The sequence below is a fragment of the Chelmon rostratus genome, chromosome 5 (genome assembly GCF_017976325.1).
Source record: "Chelmon rostratus isolate fCheRos1 chromosome 5, fCheRos1.pri, whole genome shotgun sequence".
Classification (NCBI taxonomy): Eukaryota; Metazoa; Chordata; class Actinopteri; order Chaetodontiformes; family Chaetodontidae; genus Chelmon; species Chelmon rostratus.
In genome coordinates, this window is record NC_055662.1 from 21,674,132 (window position 1) to 21,701,835 (window position 27,704).

At 41.3% G+C, this 27,704-nt stretch overlaps 1 protein-coding gene across 2 annotated transcripts; it reads right to left on the reverse strand.

Annotated features, from left to right (window-relative positions):
- Window positions 1–27,498, reverse strand: sgsm1a (small G protein signaling modulator 1a). Of its 2 annotated transcripts, none has more exons than XM_041936474.1 (26): window positions 27,450–27,498; window positions 27,283–27,326; window positions 20,563–20,638; window positions 14,353–14,515; window positions 13,937–14,089; window positions 13,773–13,840; window positions 12,874–13,019; window positions 11,911–12,048; window positions 11,678–11,802; window positions 11,029–11,096; window positions 10,706–10,869; window positions 10,144–10,279; window positions 9,912–10,046; window positions 9,212–9,341; window positions 8,066–8,130; window positions 7,764–7,909; window positions 6,688–6,816; window positions 6,419–6,601; window positions 5,973–6,044; window positions 4,552–5,730; window positions 4,317–4,441; window positions 3,170–3,252; window positions 2,919–3,028; window positions 2,665–2,761; window positions 2,042–2,209; window positions 1–1,648 (listed from the first exon to the last, which is right to left on the reverse strand). In XM_041936474.1, exons 1-26 carry the CDS (start codon window positions 27,466–27,468, stop codon window positions 1,560–1,562), a joined length of 4,011 nt encoding a protein of 1,336 aa, XP_041792408.1. In that variant the 5' UTR covers window positions 27,469–27,498; the 3' UTR covers window positions 1–1,559. The 2 variants fall into 2 exon arrangements, with proteins under 2 accessions (XP_041792408.1, XP_041792406.1); XM_041936472.1 differs by having other exon boundaries at window positions 4,552–5,793.
- Window positions 27,499–27,704: the final 206 nt, after the last annotated feature.

Here is a 27,704-nt window from a genome sequence, read left to right on the forward strand (position 1 = left end):
ATAGAATTTGATTGTTTTACAATACACAATTAGAACTGGCCACAAAATAAAAATATCAGCTTTACAAACAAAGCAGCATCTGAATGAGAAAATGAACGAATAAATACATAAATAAATACTTGGCAAATAAATGTCACAAAAAATTATAACAGGTTTTCTGACAGCAGTTAGCGTTCACAAAGAAACATCAATATTAAAAGCAATTCATCTTATCACATTCATGAAGCAACACTAGAAGACCAACTGAGTTCAGGCGATGAATGACGACCGTGTATGTCAGTAACTGGGACCAACATAAAACTAATTTAAAAGGTTAAACGGATATATATTGTATGTCCTCACAAGCCCCCAATCTGCCAAAAACATCAAAACAGTTTCCCTCAAAACATCAGGTCATTTGCAATTCATTTTGACAAAGTGTCAAACTGCACCTTTCATTTTCATCTCTGTGTTTAAGTCACACAAAAGAATGTGAATAATAAGAAACCACAAAACTTTTCATTTGGTCACTGTGACTAAACATTATCACTCTATTATTTTCAATCGTACTCCAGCTGAAATTAACATTTGATTCAACAAACAGGCAGCAGACAATGCAAGACAAAAATCAAGGTGAGCAAAACTGCACACTTTACAAAATATACAGTGGTTCACTGGATAATGAAAAATTACTCAAGAGGGCTATCAAATCAGGCTTGTTGTTTTATATAAATCTCTGCTCAGACATCCATAAGTCACTTAAATATTAGATTATGATTTTACAATTCTTAACATAATATAATGCTCATAAGTTAAACACATTTTTCTCCTTAGTACAGTACATTTCACACAAAGACATAACATTTGGCAGACAAGGCAGTTCAAGGACATTAAAAACACTGTTGGATGCTAAATCACTGACATGGTGCTAAAAGCTAAATTAATTTATTAACGTTGTGTTAAACATAACTGAGTTTGAGTTACATTTTGGACGACAGGCCAGTGTTTTCGATCAGTCATTAGTGAAAATTAATTTGGCTTTGGGGTGTTGTATTTAAAGAAAATTAAAAGTCTGCTGACATTCCTTCCTTCATTAAGGGGCGGGAATAGAGGGATAACTTGCTGATATATTTAATGTTTAATCTTGTAGACTTTGGTTATTAAAATAATTATAAACTAGTACCACAATGTATTTTTCTCATAAATATAGTCTCTGGTTGAATTCACCTCTGCATTATGGTTTGAAATGTGCAACTAAAACCATCCTTATCTCAAAATATTAAGTGCACTCGAATTGAGATCGACACTTAAGGGATTTCTGACAAAAATATTTAGAAATTAAAGAAACTATTTTTCAGATACTTTTTTCCCCACTTGAACATACTGACAAATATGAAGCATAATATTCTCACACACCTGTTGACAACACAAACAACATCTCAGATACAGTCGATAAGGCTCATAGCAGCAAACTGATTGTAAAGGCTTTGTGTAGTGAGTGAGTGTGTGTGTACTTGACTCTTGTGCTGCTACAGCCATTCATAGTTTACTTGGAAGGAAAAGAAGACAAACAGCACAATTCACTTGTTCTCTATCAGCATCTGCACCTTGCAGACCAGATCTCTGGCCTGCGTCAAAATCTGCTTGATGTTGTGGTGCTCGGCCATTTCTGAAAGACAAAGAAACATGCAAGTTCAGTTCTTCTCACCGAATACATCGAAAATGGCCGCATCAACAGCGACAAGCACGGATGAGATTAATGCAGCTCTATGTGTTGTTGCAAGCTGACTAACAATAATAACTGTTAAATCTGCAGTCGGGGAAGTTGAGAGAGAGAGATTTAAAAACAAATGAACATCTAGTGTAGAAGAGAGCGACATACAGCATTCTGACTTCAGGCCTTTACAGTGCTGGTTCCTACAATTCCCACAATGCAACCTGATGTTGTCAGACCCCTCATGCCTGGAAAATGGCCAAATCTTCCATCCGTAAAAATTAAGCTCATCTTTAATGTGTAAAATGTGTATGTGGACAACATCGGCTGTAAAGCTGCATGTTTTACCATTGAAGAACTTAATGATGTCAGTGAAGTCCATGTTGTTCTCCAGGATGATGTCCCTGTAGATCTCCACCAACGCCAGGGCGATGAAGAGGACAAAGTGACTGGAAGAGACATACTTGGCTGCCCAGATGGTTTCCCAGACTGAAAACACATCATCATAGACGAGCTCTGGAAGACAAAGAACATACAGTGAAGGAACGGGAGTGAAACTACATCTGTGTTTGAGGGCCAGGATGGGAGTTTGTAGGAAGCGGAGCTGTTGGTGGAGAGAGATAAGGGTGGAAGCAGGTGTTTGCTGGGGTGGGATATACTGAGCTACCCAGAAAAGCTGTTTACAGGAAATCAGAAGGTCCACAGTTAAATCCTCAGTGTAAAGCATAATTAATTATTAAACCTATCCACACAGCAGCAGTTCATGCCAATTACTTCATAAGCAACTCCCTGGAATGCTTTTCTGAAAATATAACAGACTTCTAAATCCTTTCCAGGCCTTAATAACTACATGTCTTGTTAGCAAGCTGCCAAGTGGTTTTGGCATCTTATCCACAAACTCGGTTTAGAGACGAGTGAATCCCTTCTTCTCTAATTGGCACAAAGTCTTTCGAACCATGCTGTCACCTCACCTCGCTTGAAGTCTAGGAGAAACCAGCGGTAGCAGAAGTAGAAGTGGGTGTAGTCTCCGTTCTGGTGCATTAGCTCAAACAGCTCGGAGTCCAGGATCTATACAGAGAGGGGATCAGAGGAGATTCAGGAAAAGAAATAATGAGACTGGTTGTGGGGGAAGAGTGTGAAAAAGTGCGGCGTTTGGAGTAATGAATGGATTTAGTGGTCCCTGGCTGCTACAGTATGTGTAAAGGCTTTACTGGTGCCGTGTCACCTGGATTAGAGAGCGCATGTTGGCAAAGTGAGTGTCCATAGCTCCTCCGTGTGGAAAGTTTTGATTCATTCTCTTCATGAGCTCAGTGAAGCAGCTGAAGGCCATGGCCTCTGAAAGGAGGAAGCAGAGAGGAATCTGCGGTGAGAAAGTGAGTGGGCAAACTGTTCTCTGTTGTTCCACCGATAGCTGTAAAAATACACAGAATGTCAGAGAAGAGGGAAAATCAGAAGTGATTCAGAGTGTTGACTCACCGTCATCCAGAATGACTAGAAGCGGAGCCAGCAGATCACACATGCCCTGGACGTAACCGATGTCAAGGTGCCTCCAGATGTAACTGAAAATACACAAGCAAGAGGTGTGAACTTCACTATACTCGGCTGTTTTTATCGTATGACGCCGTCCAGATTTAGAGGTCTTTCCACCTTTTCTTCAATGCTGAAAATACGTTTTTTAAGGCAACTACTTTTGTGAAGTGCGGAGATCTATTAATATGATCCATGTTGACACGATTTGGCTTCGCGAAGGTGTGAATATACCTTTTCTTTTTGTCCTAGGAGGTCCTAAGTAGGACTAGAAGGGCACTTATTTTTGCTGTTATGGGTGGCCCTTTAGATGTGCTTATGTGAATGTGCACTAGAAAAAAAAATGAAGTCACCTTAGTCTAAATCTATTAATATTTAAGGATAAGCCATGGCAACACATGTTTTCTATATTTGTCTGTCAACCAATCCAAAGAAAAGACTAAAACCAACAATGTTAGTCTGTCTCTCATTGCTTTCTAACTTTCCTGCCATGTCTGTGGCAACCAGCTCCAAATCCATTCGTTCCTGCTGATGACTTAAACTTTTAAAAGCAGATCACACAGATAGTTTCCTATTTCAAGAATGCTGCGCAATTTGCTCAGGCAGCTCGGCATCGTTTTTAGCAAATGTTACTCAAACAGGTGTAAATTATGCATTTGCTGGGGACTATTTTCAGCTGCAGATAGACACATCTGGTGCTTTAGTGACAGTGTACATGTATCATTGATGTGTCTTTAGCAGTTTTTAGCAGACAACAGGATCAGTTCACTGTTGGTTTTGATCTGTTCATGGGATTTGTTGACAGTATGAAAGATTACCATCTTATTATTGCCGGTCATATCCTTTAAAGTGTAATTAATGGAGCAAGTAGTGAAAGGTAATGATGTTTGGGTATGAAGACGAGGGCATATTAGATGCAAAACACTCACATGAACAAACTAAAATGAAGCACTATTATTGAACATATTGCCACATAATGTAACATCAGTCTCATATTCATACTGTCAGCCTTGGTAAGCCTGTTTTTGTTTACAAAACGCTGGGTAAAATGAGCATGTTCTCGCTCTGTTCATCCCTGATGCTGTCCGTGTGTTACCTGCACATGATGTTACGCAGTTTCTCCAGATTGGCCGGAGTGAAGTAGCAATAGTTTCTGTCACAGCGCTGGACGTCCTTTTCAATACGGTGTAGATTTAATGTGTACAAGTCCAAAAGCTCTTGCTGAAACAGACAAAACAATAAATGAATGAATATATAAAACAAGCTCACTACAGTGCAGATCTGTCTGAGGATACATTTATTTGAACTTTGAAAAAAATATGTGTGCATACAGAGAAGGCACTCCCAGCAGATTCTTGAGATGTCTCTTTATTCTTGGGATTTTCAGAACCGGCCAGAGAGTCAAAGTTTGGATAAAGGCTCTCCATCTCTGGCTCCTCAGACAGGATGGACTCGGTGCCCTCTGGACTGGGCTTTCCCTGCTCCTCCTCCTGCCTGAGCTCCACGTGAGGGGACGAGTCGTCGGAGAAAGACGACGCTTCACAACGTCCCTTCCTGCTCCAAGGCACCATGGAAACTTTGGCTTTGGGGATCTCCTCCATCTCTATGGCTGAGGGAGACTCATCAGATTCAGTCATGACCTGAGCCTCATCTTTCTGGGAGGTAAAGTAGGCTTCTCTTGCTCTCGAGTCCCCCATGTCTGCTGAGAAAACGAGGTTCTTTTTAATTTCAGGAGCCATGGGATCTAAAGACAGATTTTCTTTTCTTCCTGCCAGTATAACCTCTTGTGGTTTACTTGTCTTTGATTCATCAATTTCCTTCGTCTTTTCCACATTTGTTTCTGCTGTTTTCTTGAGCTTTGATGTTCCCTCAATACTAACTTGCTCAAGTCCTCCTTTGGATTCTGTAGCAGCTGATGATACCATCATGGCATCCTCGTCCGACATTTCTATTTCTGTTTTCCCAGACTCTAAAGATGTAATTCCCTTAACGTCTGCCAGTGCAACCAGGTCTTTATCTCCACACTCAGGCCCCACTGTTATAACTGCACCAGATTCCTCGATGGTTTCTTGTGTTTTGGGTTCCTTCACCAGCTCCTCTTCCAATGCTTGGGTCATGTTGTCACCTGTCAACTCAGACTTGGTATTTTCTGCAGTTTTCATCACATCAGGTGCTTTTCTCTCCTCCTCTGTGTCCTTCGCTTTTCCTTTCATCTGACTGTCCTCTGCCAGACCCTCGCTCTCTACCCCTGCAGGTTTGACGGGGCTCTGTGGCGCCTGAGGGACAGCTGCAGATCTCGGGGTAGTATCCGGTGCAGCACTGTCCTCTGTGCTGAGCGAGCCGTCTGACAGGCCAGAGGTGACAGAGAAGTTGCGGGAGGAGGGATGGCCAGAGTCAGGAGAGCTTGTCCCGTTCTGCAGAGCTCCATTGGGCATTTTTGGCATCTGTTTGGTCTCTTCGGCCTTGGGCTCCATCTCGATCTGGTCCACCTCCTCTACGGACTCAAACACCTGAAAGAACAAGCCAAAGGGAAGCAGGCTACTCCAGGGGAAGGGATGGGAGGATGTGAACAACTAGAGGAGAGAGAATGCAGGGATGAGGAATATTGGTTCAAAAAATTGAGATTACATGCATTACTTTGGGCATGGATGGAAAAATGTGTCACAAAAGATTAGCATAGCATTTATAAAAAAACCTGTAACAGTAGTGCTGTTTAGTTAAAAGACGCTGCGATATGGTGAATTTTTGTTACCTGTGTGCTGCTGCTGGAGTCACTCTGCAGGCGAGCCAGACTCTGTCTGTCTGAGCTCTGCGAGGACTGGGACTGGGTAATAAAGACATTACAAAAGCCAAGATATTATGATATAAAATTTTTTTTTATTGATATACAGTCTTACTGTACATTGGTTCATGTGCTGTGCTCACATTATCTGGATTCTCCGGTGGTTTAGTATTTCACTTTTGTAAAGTTGTAGGCTAGCATGGATCAAGCACAGAAAAAGCTGGATTCCCATAATGCAACCAACAGCTTTTCTTTACACCGTATCAGCCTAGGAAATAACCATGTCTTTAAAATGCAGATTTTGAAGATACAACGTACTGACATAAAAAGCTGATTCCTTCCTTGCTGCACTGTGAATAAACATTTCTGAGTGCACAGTGTCTAACTTTGAATATAAGTGTGCATTGCTGCTTCACCTCATTACTGACAGTGGAGTCATGGTGGATCATCTTCTGACTGGAACTGTCCATGCTCGCTCCTGAAGAGCACTTTGCTAATGCTGCAGCGTGCTGCTCCTTCTCCCGCTGGCGGACTATCTCCTCACAGCCGAGCCACTCCCGCATCGTCTGTTGGTAGCACACTTGGACCTGTTCATCCACCTGAGGTGATGGGCGAGGGATCAAGGGTCAGTGGTTCAGGTGCAAAATGCTTTGGGAGTAAAGCCACAATCGTGGAAGTGACAAACCTCCTTCCTCTCGGCCTCTGACATTCCGAACTGATAATGACCCAGCAGGAAAGGCCACACCTCTTTACGCAACGAGGCGTCCACCCCGCCGAAGTAGACCAGGCGAAGCAGCTCCTTCTCCTCGTATGCCTGAAGACACAAGACATACTTTCAGTCCATCAGTACTTGCTTTTTGGTCAACCTTTGGTTTTCCAATTGTGCTTCAAAACAGCAACATTAACAAGATGGCAGCCTGCAGAGGGAGGCATCGTAGTGGCTTTCACTCTGTCAGTGCTGCTAATGATTAATCCATCCAGGAGGGTGGCAGATGGGGAACACGGCAGGCACTGGTGCATCTCCCAACTGTCACTGTACAGTATGTATGTGCTCATTATTATTTATTGGAGTTCAGATCACAAACATTTGTCCACAGCTGTTACTCAACCAATTGCTTAATTAAGAATTTAGAGGGTTAATTTGTGTCCCTCCATGTATGTTAAAATCAGATAAAGATCTGCGTGGGTTTAACAAGGTAGCTCAAAAGTAAATGAATGAATATAATACTTGGTTTTAAATTAAACCGCTTATCTTTTAGACCCTAGGTCATAGGATGATGACTGAGATGCAGCAGAAAGCTGGAAAATCTAAGTGGAACTTTTTTTTAACTCAGTAATTTAGTTCATTTTTTGAGTGGCTACCCCAATACTAATCAAATATTACACAGGTATTATAAAATTCTAAAAATAAACCAGTTTTAAGAAAAATAATTGCTTGTAAGCACATAGAAATGTTTTTTTTAATGTTCAGGTCGAACTCTGTATAGCTCCAGGGACATGTAACTAATGTCCAGATAAACTGTAGACGTGGACTTTGAGACTGACAGGTCTATTAGTCATGCTTCATGCACACTGTTGTGAGACTAAAGGTGTGAGCCACATGATTAGCCGAGGATGAATATGGATGAGACAGAAGAGTGACAGAGCCTGGGAGCAGACATGCATATGTGTGCGTGTGTGTGTGTGTGTGTGCATGGATGGCATACTGTCAGCAGCAGTGTGAAGTTCGTGTTGCGGTGCTGTGACACCAGAGATGCTTACTGTGCAGTCCTGGAGGAACGTCTGCCACACGTCTGTGGTGAGCCCCTTGTAGGCATCACGCGGCACGTCGGGCGCCACAATGGCGTGATTGACGAGAGCAGAGAGGTGTGTACGCACAGTGGACAGGTGACGGCAGTATGCCAACCCTGGGTGACAAATCAGTTAATTACTTAAGGCCTCTACGGATGTTAGTTATAATTAAAACAAGGATATTATGCATTACCTCCTGACAATGTCAAAGTGAACATGAATATATACTGTTATTTATATATTGTCAGTGTACACAATAAGCAATCACATACAGCCATAAAACGCCCGAGAGATGATCTGATACTTCATGTTGTCGCAGAGCAGCTTCAGAGGAGCCCTGCAGGAAGATACAGCACACATCACTTCACTTATGTGGAGGAAACACTTACAAAATACAACAATATGCAACTGTTCTGTTCATTCATCATTAATCTATAATAAACCTAATCCTGTAGTGCATGGGAAGTTATTCATATGGCTCTGAATGTCTGAGATACTGTATCTAATGTAGGGTTTATTACAGTGTTGGGGCTAACCTTTATCACTCCAATGATAAACTATTACGCTGACATATTCAACAAATTGGCCCCTTTTTTCATAGCTTCCAAATCTCCCTTGCTTATCACCTCATTTTCCCAACACATTCACACATTAGTGAGGTAAATGTCACATAACTGTCTTCTGGGTAATTACTTGGTTGTTGTGTCTTCGCTCCTTTCCCAGTTTCATCGATATTGTTGAGACAGGGCCTCTCTAAGTCTGGACAGAACAGCCAATCCAGGGCCAGCCCATACCTCATGTTATGACTAGGCTAGAATATGTTCTGCAGTGTACATAACATTTTCTATTTTTAAATACAGTTTCTATTGATCAATAAATTGTAAATTGATGTTGAATATACATTGTAGCTGGAGCTCATTCACAGTGATCCTGTCCCCAGATGAATGTGGGTTTAATATGGCTTATTTCCCAACCGTTGATATTGTTGATTACTGATATTGTCATGTTAATTTCTGTAGAGACAGTTTTGCGTTGCTGCTGCTGAGTTCATGCATTAACGTTACACCAGAGAATTTGCTATCAGCTTCCAAATCGCGGATACAGAATGTCTCTTGTTTTCTCTAGCACACAATTCACTGAGGCTGAGTCCTCAGCAGCAGCTCAGGTTCGATTCCAAACTGCTGCCCTTTGCTGTGTGTCATCTCCTAATAAAGGCTAAACAAATTCAAATTTCATGCTGGCTCAGTCACAACAGATGTGATATTAATTAAATGATTACATGTTGTTTTGTTAACACCAGTCTTTCTGGACCTTTGACCCTACACTAAGGGATGTCAGGTGGGTTTGTGTGTCTCCGCAGCCTTCCCTGTCACAATCTAAAACAACTCAGCCTTGTCTGAAGTATGTTTATCTCTCACCTCTCATGGTTGCACCCCTTAGGTGCGGCCCCATCAGAGAAGCTCCCCTGAGAACAAGAAGAACACGAGGACTTCCTGAGAGTGGGATGCCACATTGTAGCTCCCTGATCCATCAAGTCTGGAGGAGTCACTGCAACATTCACACACAGACGCCATCATTGTCACTTAAAAACCATTATGCTACTCAGGCTTTCAAGAACAATTACATTTGCACTTTGCTGATTTAAGCACAGCTGAAACCACTTTGCATACGCAGAATTATGCTGATCGACTGTGATCTGCGGAAAGCACCTCAGAGCACAATATGTTTGTGCTTGATTCCTGTCAGAGCAAAGATAAAGCACGCCAACAAAAACATTTTTGCAATCTGGAATTGATGCACAATTTCAAAGCACGAAGCCATCATATTCAATTACATTATTATAGAGAGAAAGATCAATTGAGCAAGAGCCTTTCACAGTTTAGGAACCATATTCGATCAATCAGCTGTCGACCCGTTGGCTGTTAAAAGGTTACTGCGCTGTAATGCAGTAAACAGGGTGTCACACAAGGTGGCAGGGAGTGGGAGGGGCTTTAATAACGGGACACATCAATAAATTTTGCCAGAGGCGCAGGACAGGTCAGGAGGATATTAGATGCTGGGAATTAAAGCAAGCCAAGCTGACAGAGGGATAGACAAGCCGAGGTGTGACAGTGTTACAGCTGGTTCCTGTGAGTGAGGGGGATTCCTCAGGACAGCTGCAGGACCTCTTGGGTACAACCAGGGTTCCTGTTTTGGAGGGGGACTGTCCACTCAGTTGAAGGGAGATTGTGGAAGTCAGATGGGTTACAGTCACTGTAAAAAATGAGTAACATCTTCATAAAAATGCTACAGTCTGGAGAGGCCCATGGGCACTGCTCATATTAATTTGCTTCTCTGGAGAGAATCTCACCAAACTCTGACTGGCTGTTTGGAAAAAGGATGCGGAAGACATAGTCTGTGGCCTCGTCCTCCTCCTTGTCTGAGACCGACTCTGTGGAACCAGATCCCTGAGGAACCCTCTTCCGCAGCTTGGGAAACACCTTCCCCTGCAATGAGAATAGAACTGTTAACAAACTGATGCCAGCAAGAAAACATTCTAAACCGTTAGAGCCAAGCTGAGCCATCCATGTGGATTTAAAATGACGACTGTCCGTATGTTTAAGCTTATTAATGGTGGCTTAACATGTGTGGGTGGTTATCATTATTCAGTTTAGCAGCAGATACAAAGCTATTCACAGTTCGACAAAAACATCCATTCATTAGACAGTTCTTATGTGGTGGCGGAGAGAGAACATCAAGCCACGCATTCATCAATATCACTCATGCAACCAGGCAGTGCATCTATTACCAAATCCAAATGTCTTTTTTATTGATTTATTGATCAGATAAGGCTGATTTAGCATTTTGTTTTCTAGAAGAATGCCTAATATAAAGCCAGAGAGCGATCCCAAAGAAAGACCTCCCGTACTGACCTTTCCCCTCTGGGACCAGAGAGGAGGGTCCAGCTGGCCATGGGGGAGCAGGCCGTTCTCCAGGCAGGAGAGGAACTGGAGCAAGTGGCCTCCTCTGGGGAAGCGAAGTGGAGGTCTTTGGATCCCATCCTGACTGACCAGTACCACTGTCCCCCCACTGTCAACTACAGGAGATAAAGGAGAGATGGTTTCTTGACTTCATTCAAATTTTATTTGACAGCTGTGTTTTATTGCAGACACTGATAATAAATAAAAAAAGCCAGTAAAAACACACAAACACTGCGTTGTGGTATCAAGGTTAATTGATAATTGGTTGGACCCACCTTGTTGATGACAGTGCAAGTAAACTATCTCCTCTAGAGGGATCGTCATGGCATAGTCCCAGTATACACTGAAAAACATTAAATAAAATACATCAGTCAGTAAAATACCAACCCAGACTTGTCTCAGCACACTGGGGGACCAGCTAACAAACTAATCCATAGAGAATTTTTACTTACCATCTGTGTGGGTCAAAATCTCAAGGAACATTAATTTTATAGATAATAAAGCAGTCCGGCATGTAGATGATGAGAAGGCGCAGAGGCCCTAATGCAATAATCCATTTTTTTGGTGAGAGAAAACCTCGCACAGGAACATGGTTCACTAGTTAGAGAGATGTCTGACAGAGTCTCAGTCAATAAGCCATCTACTGGCTGCTGGAGAGCTGAAAATAAGGCTCATCAGATCAGCTGCACACTGAGCCCCTGAGCCCAACGCAAACACGCTGCATTATTCAGTAACAGCTGAGTGTTACTCAAACAACAGAAGAAGCAAAGAAATAATGCAGAGTGTTTACATGTCTTTGAGGAAGCACATTACATGCTAGCTATTTTTAATATGAGAAGGGTTGCTAATATTATCAAACGCAGGATTTGCAGACAGACACAATCCCCATCATCACAATTCATCTGCAGCTGTATAATTCTGCACCTGCGTTCATAGTCCAAGTCTCCAACTGAGCCGTTCATGAGCTGATTGGGTGTCCACTTCAGGGTCATGATGTCAGCATTTTGGTGCAGAGAGAGATAACCCGGGACAGCCTCCATGTCATCCCTCTGAAACAGCCATGAGGATGGATGATTTCATTTGATGCAATTAAACAGAGAAATTATTTCTAGGGAGCGTCATATCTACAAAGCTATGAGTGATTATTGGACAGTTACCGGTTGTACGAGCACATTGTTTTTGCCAAACAGTAGGGTCACCCTGCTGTTTTGATGTAGGGACTCCACATATTCACGAGCTGATGGCGAGGGGGAGGGGCGTTCATCCATACTGCTGCTGGAGTGCCGCTTCTGGATCTGACCAACACAGGCACAAAATATGTCAAATCAGATAACAAACAGTGTAAACCAAATGATGACTATGAATAAAAATCTTTTTTGAATGAGAAATATATCACTCATTCACATTCGCATCCTCCCTTGTTCCTGATTCCAAAGACCAGTATACTTTTGCTTGGAATACACACATACAAATACACAGCACCACACAAGTGGAAAGAGTATTGCGGTGTTGTAAGATAGGCTGAGTTGACCTGTTTTACTGATATGCTTAAGACTGAACGAGGATGAAGGTCTCAGATACACTCTGTTCTTTCTCCCAGGACGTGCTGTGCTTCACTTTACACAGTAATCTAGGGAGGTCCTCTTTAATCAGACAGACAGCATCTCAGAAGGGAATATAACTGATGAGACGCACCACTGAAACTCTGCCTGCCTGCTAATATACCGCAATAAATATATGCTGTATACATGTGGGATACAATAAAAGGAGCCTGGTACTAATTGCATGATTATCTGTAGGGCTCTATGATTCCCGTGATGCAGAAAACACGGACAGAACTGTGGCTGTTCATGATAAAAACAGAAACAACTACAAAATGTGGAATATTGTGGAAATTGCCAAAATGTGGATGGAATTGATAATTTGATTCATTCACCACATAATTAGACATTCTTTCGAATGTGGTTAAATCGTTGGTGGTTAATCGGCACATCATTCAGAAAAAACAAAAAAACAAAACAAAACACAGTATTTGGGAAAAAATAAAATGAAATCTGAAGAAAATGTAAACAGATTTCACCGGGCCCTACATCTGCTGTATTACCAGCTTTTATACTTACACACAGTGCAGGCCTCTTAGTGGGAGAATCCTGTCTGCAGTGGCCACCATGGATGCGATGTCTCTGCACCAACTCATCAGCAGACGGGTCTGTCCAGAAGTGATCAGCTGTCTTCATCTTTGTATACTCCAAAGCACAAGGTCCCACTGAGACGAAGAAAGTGAACAGTTACACAGTGCGGACACGAGCTCTAAGATTTTGTGAACTAACGACAGGAATCAGATTATCTTAAACATCAACATAAATCATAAAGGGTGTTTTAATTTTATGCACCATAATAGACCTCAGATGTTCAACCTTTTGATCCACCAAAAAGGTACAAAGCATTTCATAACAGTTTAGAGCTGTAGTTCCCAACCCCTTAAAATAAGTTCTGTTAATTCTGTCTGCAGGTGGTGGCCAGCTCAAGGAGTGATTTTTGCCTCCCACAATGTTGCTACTTTGTGGGGACTCTAAGATGCAAGATTATCAAATAATTCACAAGCAAAAAATAAAGATTAGAAAGAAAAAAAAAAAAAATTAAAGCTTCTTTTTTTAAGACAGAAATGTGATTTTTCTTGTTTCCTGCCTTCTGAAGTCTGAAGCATCAGTGCTTGTGGCTCGGCCCCGGTGAAAAACATTCAGTCAGTATTTCCTGAAGGGAAGATAACGTCCCTGTTGTTACTGAACAGAGTTGTACTGGTTAGCCTGTCAACACTTTCTGCTTCAGTCTACAACCTCCTCTGATACAGAGCTGACGTTTGACTGAAGTGCAGGAGGAACTGGCTTTTACTGCAAATTGAGAGAAAAATGGAAAAGAGTACCATAATGCCCTTGTACAGTGTATTCATATTTTGATAAGCCCAAGCCAGATGAATACATTAAAAGACACAAATGCTTACAATGTCACATATAATTACCTAACAAAGAGGCAAGGATAGGTCCGTCCACAGGGTCCATTAGAACAGCCTCTTTCTCATAGTACTTACTGGAAGGCAAACATGAAAGGGCAGTTTTGAAATGGACATGGACTTCTTGTAACACAAACAGTTGAACAGACATTCATTGGCCCTCCAAAACGTACGTGCTGTTCTCCACCAGGTGAAGGACGATCTTGTCCAGCACCTTCTCAAAAAGAGCTGTTCGGATCCACAGGTTCTTGACTCCCTGCGGGGTGAGGCTGGGCAGTCGGGGCATCTTGCGAAGGCTGTCTTGACTTTGCAAACTTTGACTTCGTCTGCAGAAGTACAGAGTCACAAGTTTAAATTTAAACATGTTCCATTAAGAATGCATCCTTATGAAGCTACTAGCACCAGAGATTCATGATTCATAAAAGCTTCTTAGCATGAATTATTTAGAAGCGTTTCATATTGTAAAACAGCCCTTCAAGTAAGCAGACAACCATTTGTTTTCAGTGCTTTTGCTCGTGCAAGGCTTTGATGTGTGCTTTGAAGTCTGCTGTGATGTGTGAGAACGAGCGGGGATGTGTGCCTCTCTCACTTTGTCTCGATGATCTGCTCGAGCTCCTGGGCCTTCCTACACAGCTCCTCAGCAGGGGCGAAGCTCTTCCCCACCTTTGTGAAGAGCGCTGCGATCTTGTTGCTGCGCAGAAAGCCTGCTGCCCGCCGTTTCAGCCCATGCAGAACACATGCCTCTACGGCAGCTGTGTGGACACAGGGTGGGAAAAAAGACAATGTAATCTTTACTAAAGTGCACTTTACTAAAACTGTACGCCAGAACAGCATCACAATTAAGGACAAGAGAAACCACCACAATAACAAGTAACAACGAATAGCCAAAGTATAACAGAAAACAACAGCCACATTTTGTGGCACAAAAAGCCTTTTGAGGCACAAAATGCCTTTTTTGTTTTTTGTTTTTTTTTGCATTATGTGAGCAACTGGCCACACAAAGAGTGTCACATAAAGTTGCTGAGATATTTTGTTCAGGATTAAAGTGTTGGGCAAATGGACAGAGTGAACTTGTCATTCTCAGACTTTGCTGCTAACAGGGAAAAAAAACACAACAAATCCATCATTATTCATGTCCACTAAAGTTGTATCAGTAAATTCCTTACTCTGCAATTAAAAACAATTATATCGGTGTAATTAAGTGGCAATTATAGATTTTGTTTGGCCACTTGAGGGCAGTGGAACAAGCTATAAAAACAACACTGATATATCAAGCTTTTGTGGCCTTAGCAATTTGTTTTCTGTTTACACATCCAGCAGAGATAGAGCAGGTTTTGGCATTCACTTGGAGTCACGTTTCTGACCAGCTGAGAAATTCAGGTCCAATATCCATCCTCCTTTTATAGCTCTGTTTTAGTCTCCACCAACTACAGGGAGAAATATCTGACTCTTAACAAAACAGTATTATATTGTTAATATAAACTAAACAAATAGTACAGTTTTAAAGTGCAAAACTTGAGATTAACATTGTGTGCTATAAAACATAATTTTGTACATTTTGGGCTTAATTGTTTGCTAGGTTGAAGGCTGCATATTTCCAAAATGGATTCTTTAGGTGCAGAAAAAAATGTAATTAATTAATACCTTTGCATAATCATCTTCGCATAAGCTATGATGACCTGCGGTGGACACACAAGTCGATGACATGATGACACACTTGGACAATCACTCGACTGCAGAAAAACAGACACCTCTCTTCTCTCTCAGGCCTACGTGGCAGTGCCTGGAGCTGTGTTGACATTTGAGTTCTCTTTCAGGACTAATCCTGTGGCTCTGTTCACATGGGGTCAGGGGGAAGGCTGGGGTTGCCATGGCAACCCCCTGATGATGGAGCGATAGAGCTCTGGGAGAGACGAGCGCAGGGAGGGGCGGCGGCAACTCATCAGGATCGCGATCTCTCTCTCTCCATCATCCTCATTCGTTTAAACACGGATTCTCTCTTGCCTCCATCCTGTCGCGCTGTGAATCTGTCACTTTCTCTGTCATCGCTGTTACTACGATCGCTGTTATCAGGGTTTTACTTCAGCCTCGGCAATAAAAGTGTCATCACAGCCATCAACTTTCACTTTCTTTATTTTAAATTAAAATATGCCCCTATCATCTTCTCTTCATCTTTGTTTCTTCTCCCTCTTTTCCTGAGTTTTGCTCCTTATCTGTCTGAACTGTTTTTTTCCCCACATCATTATAAGAGCAAGAAGCTAAATGTCAGAACAAAGCAGAACATTAAAAGGTCTCCAAATATAGTTCAACCTCCTTACTCTCTCATCACTTCTGCTAACTAGCCTCAGATGGCCAAAGTGCAAAGAAGCAACTCCTAAACCTTTACACTTTTCGAGAGCGACTGTCTATCAACCAAGTTATAGAGAAAATCTCCAGAGTGTCACAATATCTGCAATGACAAACTTCTCTGAAATGAACAACAGCATCACAGTGGCAGTGTTACGAACAACACTGTGTTTATCGCACACTTTTAAAATGTACCTATGAGTGTAGAGCACATATAAATAAAAATTCAGGATTCAGTATGAAACTGCCAGAGGCAGGGAGATGGAACAGGAAACTGTCTTTTTTGCATAAGAGAATGAGAATGTCAATTATTAGCAAAATAAAATGTTTTATCCAAAACATTTTCCTACAACGATAATCACAAACAGGATTCAAATGTGCTTCGTTAGTAGGATCAGTCCATTGTGCAGTCCCTCCTGGTAAAAACAGCTAACACAGTAAATTGCCTCTAATCATCCTGTATCTGTTGAAATTGAGTGCATTAAGAGACTGGACAGTGACAGACAGCTGACCAACACTTCACTCAGGGCAGCTAAAAACACCAACAAAAGGTCTTCATATGGACACTGCTGAAATGCGTCTTTAGTAAGTCAATAAGTAGATCCACAGAAAACTATCTGGTGACGTTTTTGAATAATCATTTGTGTTATTTATCTCCTGTGATAAAAACACACATTTGCTGATTATTCCTGATATGTGGGCTTTTGCTTGTTTCTAAACAAGGGACGGTCGTATGTTGCCTGCCAAATGCTGATTCAACATACTACCAACGTTAGTCTACAGTATGATATACAGGAGGAATCGAGGACTATAACAGGGGAAGAAAGAAGGTGCAATTTGTAACTGAGTAAACTAAGGATTAGCAATTAAACTATGGATATAAAGAGGATGTGGATGTTTTTAGTGCTGTGCTACTTTTCACTGTGTCCTAACTCCAGTCAACACTGGCGTTTGGACCCCTCCACAGCATCTACATTTCAGACGCTGCCTGGGCAGCTCATCAAAGTAGCCATGATGGTGGAGGCTAATTGCTCCCTGGTGATCTGGCTGAGCTCCTCTCCCATCCTCCACTCTCTCATCTCTAAACAGATCACAGCTGAAAGAGGATGTGTAGAAACAAGAGCCGCTATAAAGGATCACAGGAGGAGTCAGGAGGAGGAGGAAGCTGGCTGACAACAAAACAGAGACATGAGAGGGTCATCCTGAGCTGCTACGTGTCTATGAGGAGGTATGTTAGTAGTAGAACTCCTCAGACTGACCAGCAGCTATTAAAACAGACTATTAGACGATAAAACGTCACACCGCAGGCCAAGAAAACTGTTGATGCAGACTTGAAAGCAGTAATGGAAACACACAAAGCACTGACCCACGTAAAGTAAAAGATGCTTCATCACATTGTCATAAAAATTTGTGACTAATCTTTTTCATAACTTTCTCAGAGAAAAATAAAACTATAAAAAGAGATTTGGGGTAAGCTGATTACTGGGTGGAAAGATGTCCAGCATCTTTTATGCTGTTAAATATGTTTTCAAGCTGTGCTGCAAGTTCCTTTCGCACTATGAAATCCAAATGAGCTAAACTTGGACATCGCACACAAATTGATTGTGTATTCTACATAATCTTGATTGGGGACTCACTTAGACCTTCCTGTGCCTCTTCACAACATTTAGTTTCACTTCCTTAGTCGTGGGTCACTGGGACTGCAGTGTCTATTTTTGTGTGTGTGGTTGAATTATTGTTCTGACAACAGTTGGTGAAACTGTGACTCACACTAATGCGGATTTTAACTTTCCTTTCTCTGTATTTTTTTTACTAAATCCAATCCAAGTCTGTGCGATGTGTAATAGGTAATTACATTTTTATAACAATACAGAGCTGACAGGCCTAGAAACACTTTCTCCATATTTTCATAATCTCCTTGTACATGTTTACTCAGCGGCATGATGAAGACGACTCATTTATTGGCACTATTTTTCTACATGGCAATAAAAGTCTGTGCCGAGGGAAAGTTTCATCACTGTTCACTTGTTTATAGCCTTACAGCTTTTCTCAGTAGCTTTGGTACATTTCTCAGGTTAGAACTGAAATTCTCCAAACTACTTGTTCAGCCTCCACATCATCCAGTCATTTGCACAATATAAAAGAAATTTCTCATTATTTTGAACAAAATGCAAACGCTTTGGCACATTCAATATTGTTGATCAAAATGTATTATACTGGTTACATCAACCGATGATCAACCAGCTTTTTAAAATAGCTCACAGTTGCATCTCGTGAACCGTCAGTTGGCAGGCATGTACAGACAGAGCACAACAGTGTTACAATCTCTGGATAAGAAAAAGACTCTTTCTGTTGTGATGTGGGTCAGAATTTGTGGCCCAACAGACACGAACGCCAAGAAGTGTAGAAAGACAACACTGCAATTCCCATGTAACTTTGTACAGCAGAAATTGTATGCCGTACAGAAAAAGTGCAGCCTTGTGATTTTCAATCTCCTTGGCCATAATTTACATCACTGCAGCATCACCCTGTTACTTGGCCAACATGGCTAGTAGTATTTTGACTTGTTTGTACACAATGACACAAGGACTTGTGTCAATGTGTACTGTTGTGTAAATGTTGATGATGGTTTGAGAAAAGTATTTCCTACATTTGAATGGCCTTCCGATAGTGTCATCATATGAGTTAAGAACAGTCGTTGCCTGCACATATGGGTAGTAACTATTAAAATATCACATTTTCTGCAAGCTGAGAGTCATTTTATTCACACTGAAATCCCCAAATATATCTTGTTACTGATTCCAGCTCTGGACTGAGCCAGACATCTGACTAGTGTGAGTGCCTGCATGTGGGCAGTGTGTTTCTAACAGTTATCATACTGCACTCTATTGGTGCCATTTGGTGGCAAGAACAATAACATTTGGTGAAATATTGAACTTTTAATGTTCTTTATTTCTTTATTTCAGCACTAATTATACATGTTATGTTGATGATACCACTGGACCGACTTCCCATTTTTAATGTGGCAGCTACAATCTCAACTTCCTTGCCTATTGAAGAGGTTTTATGGAGCAAATACATTGCTATTGTTGGACAAAGATCCATATTATATATCCCTGCCAACTATGTGACGGACTATGATTGGTGTGTTAGGGTCTAAAAAGATTCTTCCCTCATCCCTAATGTGTCTGCTGTGTGTGAAGATTCGCATGCATCCAGGTCATGGTACGTCTGAGTGCTTCACAAGGCAGCTGGACTTGTTTCAGCTTCTAGAAGTTTCACCTCTCATCCAAGAGGCTTCTTCAGTTCTAAGTGACTGGTGGGCAGTCCCGGGCATTTATCCTCTGGCAGGATCGTTGACACCTTGGCATTTGTCCAGGTCACGTGTGAGTCGTTGCCTCCTGCCTTCCTGATTTGCTACGCCCTGATCCTCCAGTGTTCTCCAATGCAGTTCCAGCCACTGCCTGCCCTGCTCTGCTGTTTGCCTCTGATTTACTGTCCACAAAGAAGCCAGCACTGCTCCATCGCTCCGGATTTCCAGCACTAACTAATCTCATATTATAGTGCTCTTGCTTAAACTTTTACATGGTCTTCGAGTCTGGTTTATACTTTTGGGTCCTGAGTAGTGACCTAAAAACTTACACACATGTACGCTACATTCATTTGGTTCTGCTAGTTTTTGCTTTCCAACAAGGACAGAGAACTGGAACATTAAGCAATGTTTCTAACTTCACGATTACGGTTTGGCTACACTGAACACATAACACATGCGGACCGCTTGTGGAAGTGCTGTAGAGTGTGTCTTTCTACTGTCCACACCTGGAGTACATGTACAGCGCAGGGTTGTGTGAGTCACAGGCAAGGAAAGCCATTCAGCATTGCTTAGGGATTGTGTCTTCAGTTTCTGGAGTAAATATGAGCAAGTTAACATCTACACACTACCGTAGTCTATGTAAGAGATGCAAGTTACTTAACAACCACCAGCTGATACTAAGACTCATCTAAGGCTCCAGTGAAATCTTTCTCCATGATGCATCATTTCTCAGGTTGTCTTTGAAGTGGGTGTTACTTGGGTAATATAACTCTAAATTCTTCTATTTGAATAATCACCTTTATTAGTTGGTTACTTGTTGGTAACTAATGAGTTTATCTTGGTCACTGATGAATTTGGCAAATGAATTCTGACACAGATCTGTCATCTCCGTGGCAAAATGTCTATCAGAGACACCAGGGAGTTAACATTAAAGCTAGGTCAACAAGCTCTGATCACTCATCTTATCTTTTCCCCTGTCATTCACTCTGTTATTTTAATCACAACACACAAGTAACTAAAGATAAAGCCTGCAAACATTCACAGTAACTTTCAGACAGCCGGTGCAGCAGAACTGTTCAACCTGAAGAAGTTTTAAATGAGCAAAAGCAGTATGATTGATTTGTGTGTTTGGTTACTCACCACAAAAGGACACAATATGGCTGCTGTCTTCATGAACAAATTTCCTGGTGACAGCTTCCTCCATAATCTGCTTCACCTGTCAATGACACAGCAGTTGCTAGATGACTCATTCATTAACATGCCACAAATTGCACACAAACAGTCTGTCAAGGGCTTGTTGGTGAGTGCTAAAAATATATCAGAGAATAATTATGAGCATTTTGAGCAAAACAAGTGCAAGAGGGTAAAATGTTGGGAAGGGAAATACTGAGTGGGAAGAGTGCATGTTAAGTTGGTGGATGAGTCACCAGCTCTCATCTGGAGGACCTCTGGGAATTGGCAATGGTATATTTGGAGGTGGAGGTGTTTCTAGTCATCAGCAGAAGCAATTGATTCTATTGCGTCAAAGGCTGATGACATCAAGTTCAAGGTCAGACACACAATGTAACAAGGTAACACTCATTGTTAGATTTTGTTGTCACGGCGATATGTAATTTTCCCTGCTGATCCAACAATAGCTATGGACCAACAGTTGAGGCAACCAATAAATCAATCCCGCTGGTGGCTATGGAGACGTCCCCCTGTGTGTGGGCACTGCTCAGTAATCTGCATGGGGAATATCAACCTCCGGACACAGCCACACAGATAGCTATAATTTCCTGTTGAAATGAGTCTGTCCACAGCGGCCATATTACACAGCCAATTCACCTGCTGCACACACACACACACACAAACACACACATCGCTATTTGCTCTAGAGGTTGAGGTTCTCTCTGTTCTATCTGAACCCTTTTTCCCAGTCTACACGTTAATTCAATCCATCTGTGGTGTGAGGTGTGAGTAAGTCTTTTCTCATTCAGTGGTCATGAAGCACCCTGCTATCTCACAATATTAGTTTGGTTGGATATTTACAGCTTGACCATAAAAGTTTCTGGAAGATAAAGGTCTGTCTACAATTTAGATTATAATATTTAAGAATTGATTACAATACCTGTAACTTGTACTGGTGCAAGTTTTCTCTAATCTTTTACATAAGTAGTAATGGCAAAAATTCCTCATGACTCAACATGCTGCCATTTTGAGTCATTTATTAAGCATTTATCAATTTACTTAAGCAGAAGGAAACATCAGTAAAATGTACCTAAAATGTAAAAGCACTCGTTAATCAGAAGAGTGGCCACTGTCAATGTGCTATGTTAGAATTAGATTATATAAGTATAAAGTAGCATAGAATGGAGATAACCAAAACAGTATACGTGCCTCAAAAATTAACCTAAATAAAGGTACTTTGTTACTTTCCACCACTGGTCACTTCATACTGTGATATTGATATATCATTGTTTTGTGCATTTTTTTTAAATTAGGCAGCCATTTATAGGCAAGGTAAAAATAACCAAATGTGAATGTTTATGGATAATCCCATTAAAAAAACAAACATGCAGCTTCACTTAATTCATACTAAAGTCCTCTAAAATGATACTGTACCTCAGAAATAAGCAGCATAAAAAAACTCAGTCATCTCATAGTACATAACATCATGCTGAATCATACTTGCAAGTCTAAAATTGAAAGACTAAACACACATACTGTAGATGCACACACATCCATCAGTCAATTCTTTCCCACCTAAATAAAGGGAGAACAATAAAAACAGACCATGCTGACCATGATTTCAGATTAAACTGTGCGACACAAAACAACTTTGTTTTCTGTGATGGAGCTGAGAAAAAACTGCCCACTGAGCACTGATTGCACCCTCGCTGTTAATGCTGGATGGGGATCTAAAACTGGTAATCTCTCACTTGTAAAAAAACTAAAGAGGGTTTCCAAAACACTTTGCAAACTTTTGAGAAAAAACTAGAATCCAGCAACCTCCCAACCCTCCCCCACCAACAACATTTCTATAAGAAACATTATTAATTAAACAGCAGTCATTGCACAAATTTGGCTGCTCACATCAGTACCATTGTTATCTTCAGCTTCGACAGAAATGATTCATGCTGCCGACACACAGGCGATTTAAGTGCACCAGTTTTCTTTCTGAGTGCACCTGACGTATATACAGCTGATTGATTTGCCAAGTTGAGGGCGCAGACTCCTCCTTGTGTTTTCTCATCTCTCTCATTTGGGCTACAAATCAGGCCTCTCAGGAATTTAATATGGTGAAGTGTCTAAGCATGGACAACCTGCAGGTTTCTATGGAAACGGCACGTGTCGCACAGTGGATCACTTCTGCCTAAGAAGATGCGTCAACAACATTCGTTCATCTCTGAAATAAACTAAAATGACAGCAGCTCCCCAAATACAGTAACTAACAATACGTAAATGCACTGGACTGTCGTCATTTCACACATTATCTAGCCACCTAGAGTCCTAATGTAGTCATCTAGTATCAATAAAATACAAATCTACCAAAAATGTACCATTTGGAGTAGCCATACCACCACAACACATATTTTCACTAAAATACAGATAAAACAATGTGCGTGATGTGACAACAGTCATTAAACGTCTCTGTTACAGCAGCGAACCATGATGAATCTGCTCTAACCAATGTAGCTTGAAGGCATCAGCCAGAGTGATAAAAGATCTTCAAAGTATTCCAATTAACTCCTGCAATAGCAGAGCCAAGAAATAAGAGCCAGAGAGAGAGCCCATCCATTAACATCCAACATTTCATTATTTATCATCTCTGAGGCCGACTGATGACGGGAGCACACAATGGAAAGAAAAGAAAAAAATCATCATTGCTTATGCATGTTAATCCATCCAGAGAGCTACACGTCTGAGTTAAGGTTATCTATCACAATTCCGCATGTGAATTAAGACTTTATTATTCCAAAAACAATTCAATAATGAATAAGTAGACTGATCAACCATTAAAAGGCATGGTCTGGAACAGCTGACAAGGCAATTTCAGCACAGGTTCCATTCAAAGCTGTGCTGGATTTTGATCATATCACATGATCTTCCTCAGTAGATGAGGTTGCCCAGTTGTCATGGGACTCTATTTCCATGATTTCTGAAAACTTAAGATTGTTTTGTCAAGAGTGAACTTTCATCCTTGACCTGAAATAATTTTACATGACACACACAGCATCACTCGAGGTCGAGGTGGACCATGAAGCTGCTGCATAGTTTTGGTTGTTCAGTTTATTAAGCATAACCTCGACTGCCACAGCAATGGTACCTTTAAGTACAGTCTGATTACAAGTAACGTACAAACTCTACAAGGCGCGGTGTGTATCACCTGTCTCCTTCAGCCAGGTAATTGTATCTCGTCCATAACAAAACCTGATTATGAAAAGACTGACCTAGAAAGGTCAAAAACTGGATGATGGTCTCAATGCAGTAATCTCTATCAGTATCTATGACAACAGTAATATTTAACGACATCTCTACAGCTTGTTCCTGCAGTATGAATCAACCTGGTATTAATGTTTCTGCCAATATGCTTGAAACCTTACCCTGAGTAAGCACGCAGCCTTTAAAAAAGCGAAACAGGAAAGTAAATGGTGCAGATCTCTATGGCCCTTTTTCTAACCCCCCCCCTTTAGCAAACACAGGTGTGTAATTGTATTTGTGTGCACGTGGGATATAGAAAAAGACAGAGGGCGGGGCACACTTCAGAGTCACGATGAGAGCAAGATAAAGAGACAGGCCGAGAGGGGTTCTGTATCAAAGCTAAGGCAAATAACAGATGTCATTCAAACCAATTTTGTGCCAGAAGGTAATTCTGCTGCCACAGACGTCCTGCGCTCTCTGGATAATGGCCCACATCCAGGTAGATCTGAGCAGACTGGTGGCACATAACCAGCTGGCCAAGGAGAGCGTGAGAACACACAGCATAGAGACACCATATGGTATAACCCACACAGAGTAATAATAAGCATGAACTAATGGGAAATCGTTACAAACAACAACATCTATCTTTCTTTTAAGAGGAATAGATGCACCCGAAAAACACAAACAACTAGATTAAAAATCTTTGTTAACTTGTCTAGATGAACGGTGACTTACAGAGCTATCTATGAATCTATGAATAAAGACCTATCATACTCTTTTGTTGGTCCATCCACAGACTCTATCAGGCTGCAAGTGTGCTTAACAGTAAAAGAGCCACTGTGAATTAATCTCAGCGAGGTCATATCAGTACACAGGAGGCAGGTTTAATCATGGGAAGGGTCTGGTCTCCACTGATAAGGCTGCAAAGAGGACTCGGAGGAAAACATATTGGACTAAAGTCTCTACATTCCTCCTTTCAGAAAGTCCAGAATGTGATTTTTATGTTTGTCTCTTTGGCAGAAATAAAGTCCTGTAATTTATGAGGCCATCTGAGATTAAACTAATGAAATAACTCAATTAATTGTTAAAAGAAGGAAGTTAAAAAAAAGTGGTCTGAACTGGGTTAAATCCAGCCAGGAAAAGGGAAGTAACACTCTCTGATCCATTAAAACTGCTTTTTATATGCCTCTGTTTCAAAAGCAGTAGAAGAGTTTAGCTTATGTTGGAAAGCTCCCACAGTTGAATGTTTTTAATGTGTAAATGTTGAGTGAAGCGCTGGTGCTGTTGAGAAAACATTCCCTGCACAAACAGAGGGAAACGAAAAGCTCAACAGGAGTGACCACAAAGCACACACCGCAGCAGGCACAATGGAGTGATATAAACATCAATCTGCAGATATGTCAAGATGATATTCATCACTATCTCCAACAGCGTGGATGTTTGTTTGAGACAGGATTGGTTCAACAATAAATATTCAATCACATTGCTGTGAATACTTGAATATGGTCATTGTAATTCTGGGTTTCCCAGGGGAGTTTTAGTTTCCTGCCATTTGCACCAGCTAAGTTCAAACTTAACCCAGTTATGATAAACGTTTTTACTAAGGGAAAACGATACGCATCCCAAATTAAATCTGGTCTCACCACACAAACTACCTCTTACAAAAAAATGATTACTAAATATTTATACGCTATCGCTGTCTTGCGTAGTTAACTGTTGCGCAGCTACCTAAACCAACCGATAAAGCTAACGTTAGCTTGCTAATATACTGAAACTACAGTGCATTTAAGTTAGCCAGTTTAGACAGACGAGTAAAATAAGTGGTCCAGATATCTGACCTGACAGTTGACTAAAATACGCGACAGTTACACGATGTAACGTTACTTCATATTGCAAAACATTATGTCAAAAAAGTTAGCCTGAATGTCCAAATGACGTCGGTAACGTTAAGCTAGCTTAATCTATGCAGTGCTATCAAACATATATTTCCATGTGTGAAAACACAAGAAAAACAGATCCATACCTGCATTTACAAAGGATTGTCTGGTAAGTTTAAAATATCTCCTGGCTACAACTTTTTGTTTATTTGGTAATTTATCTTTCAGCTAGTGATGCGTCGGTGACTTCCTGTTTTCCTAATTAATCGCTTTTGATTGGACGCAGGTATACATGGCTCTTAGCAACCGATTTACCCATTATAAAGTATTCACTAAGGTAAATGATTCAATTTGATTTGGTCAATCACTAGTTTGAAACTAGCAAGTTGGAAGATTTTATGCAGAACTTTACAGACAGTTGGCAGGTGAAACTCGACCCATTGGTCTAAATGCGGAGGTTTACCAAGAATAAATACACCTGAATATGTGATTGCAATTTTTGACAGCTACAATCCAAAAGACCTGGACTTCAAGCCTTTATATCGCACGAACGCTGTAGGACAGTTTCACGGGATGAAGATTGAGCACAACAGACCCTAATAGTGTCAGAATATTAAGACATAAGAAGCAGGTCCAGAAAATTGTTATTTCACTCTGCTTTGAACTTTCAGAATCTGAGGCAGACATTAGAAGAAGTGAACAAATTACAATTACCTCTTCTTCCTCTGAACAGATGCTCATGCAACTTGAGCTTCTCAGCATCAGCCCTGTTTTCTTCCATGTGAAATGATTTTTTTTTGCGTTTTTTGCGGCATTTTTAAATAGTCAATAACTTGTCATTAATTAATTCCATGTCCTGTTTGGGACCCCAAAAAGAAACCTTATGTTATGTCAGACGGTCTACATGGTTGTGAAGTCTCATTTGATCCCTGCTGGACTCTGGTCCTCTATGTTACTGCAGTAAGCTCAAATGATGAAGAGTGAGATGAAGGCTTGAAAACCAGCTGAACAAACCACCAGAGCTGCTTCCATAATGGTTTCAATTCAACACCATGTAACTCATTACATGCACCACACACACACACACACACACACACACACACACACACACACACACACACACACAGTTTGTGTCTTACTGAAACCACCAAATGGCTTGGCAGAGGGCTAATGGTTTGCTCTGCTCTAAACACCACAAACACATGCAGACAATCTGTTTCCTTCGTGCTGCTTCTCCACCCGAATAATTACTGAGCTGCAGCAGCAACACTCAAACATGCAACAACGAATAACAAAGACTGATTTCAAAGGAAAAACAATAACATATACTATTCATGACTACAGTATTGTGATACAGTCTTGTTTTCTAATCTTTTCAGAGAGGTTGCGGTTCAGATGTGCATCTGTCTGTCATCATCAGGAAAAGCCAGAACATTGAGTGCAGACACGGAAGGGTCAGCCAGTCTCTGTTAGGGATCACCTGAGGAGCCTCCCTGTGTGCAGGATGAACTGCACAGCTCCACACAAGCCAACGTGTTTGTTTTTCCGACTCGATAACTGCTCGGCTGAAAACACCCACCTCCTTCTTGACGGTGCGCAGCAGCCTCTGACGGGTCTCTGCCTCTACAACACAAACAGTCCCACAGAGGACATTTTTTTTATTTACAACTAGTCAAAACTTCACTTATTGTGCTTTCTCCGCAGAACACAGAAATATTTCTCTTCATGCTTTTCTTTTGCTCCCACCTGCCATGATTGTTGCCATGGATCCTGTCTCCTGCCTGCGAGCGCCACTCCTCCCGTCAGCTGAGTGCTGCCTGCACCCTGAGATGTGCATCACGACTCCACCTCCTCTCACACACGCCTCTTAAAGTCACACACAGGGCTTCCATTGGGTGCTCAAAACATCACTACAGGAGACTCATAATTAATGTAAAGACAGCTTTCTGGCATTAAAACCGGATTGTATTCTCCACTAAATAGGCTGTAGTTGCATATTTA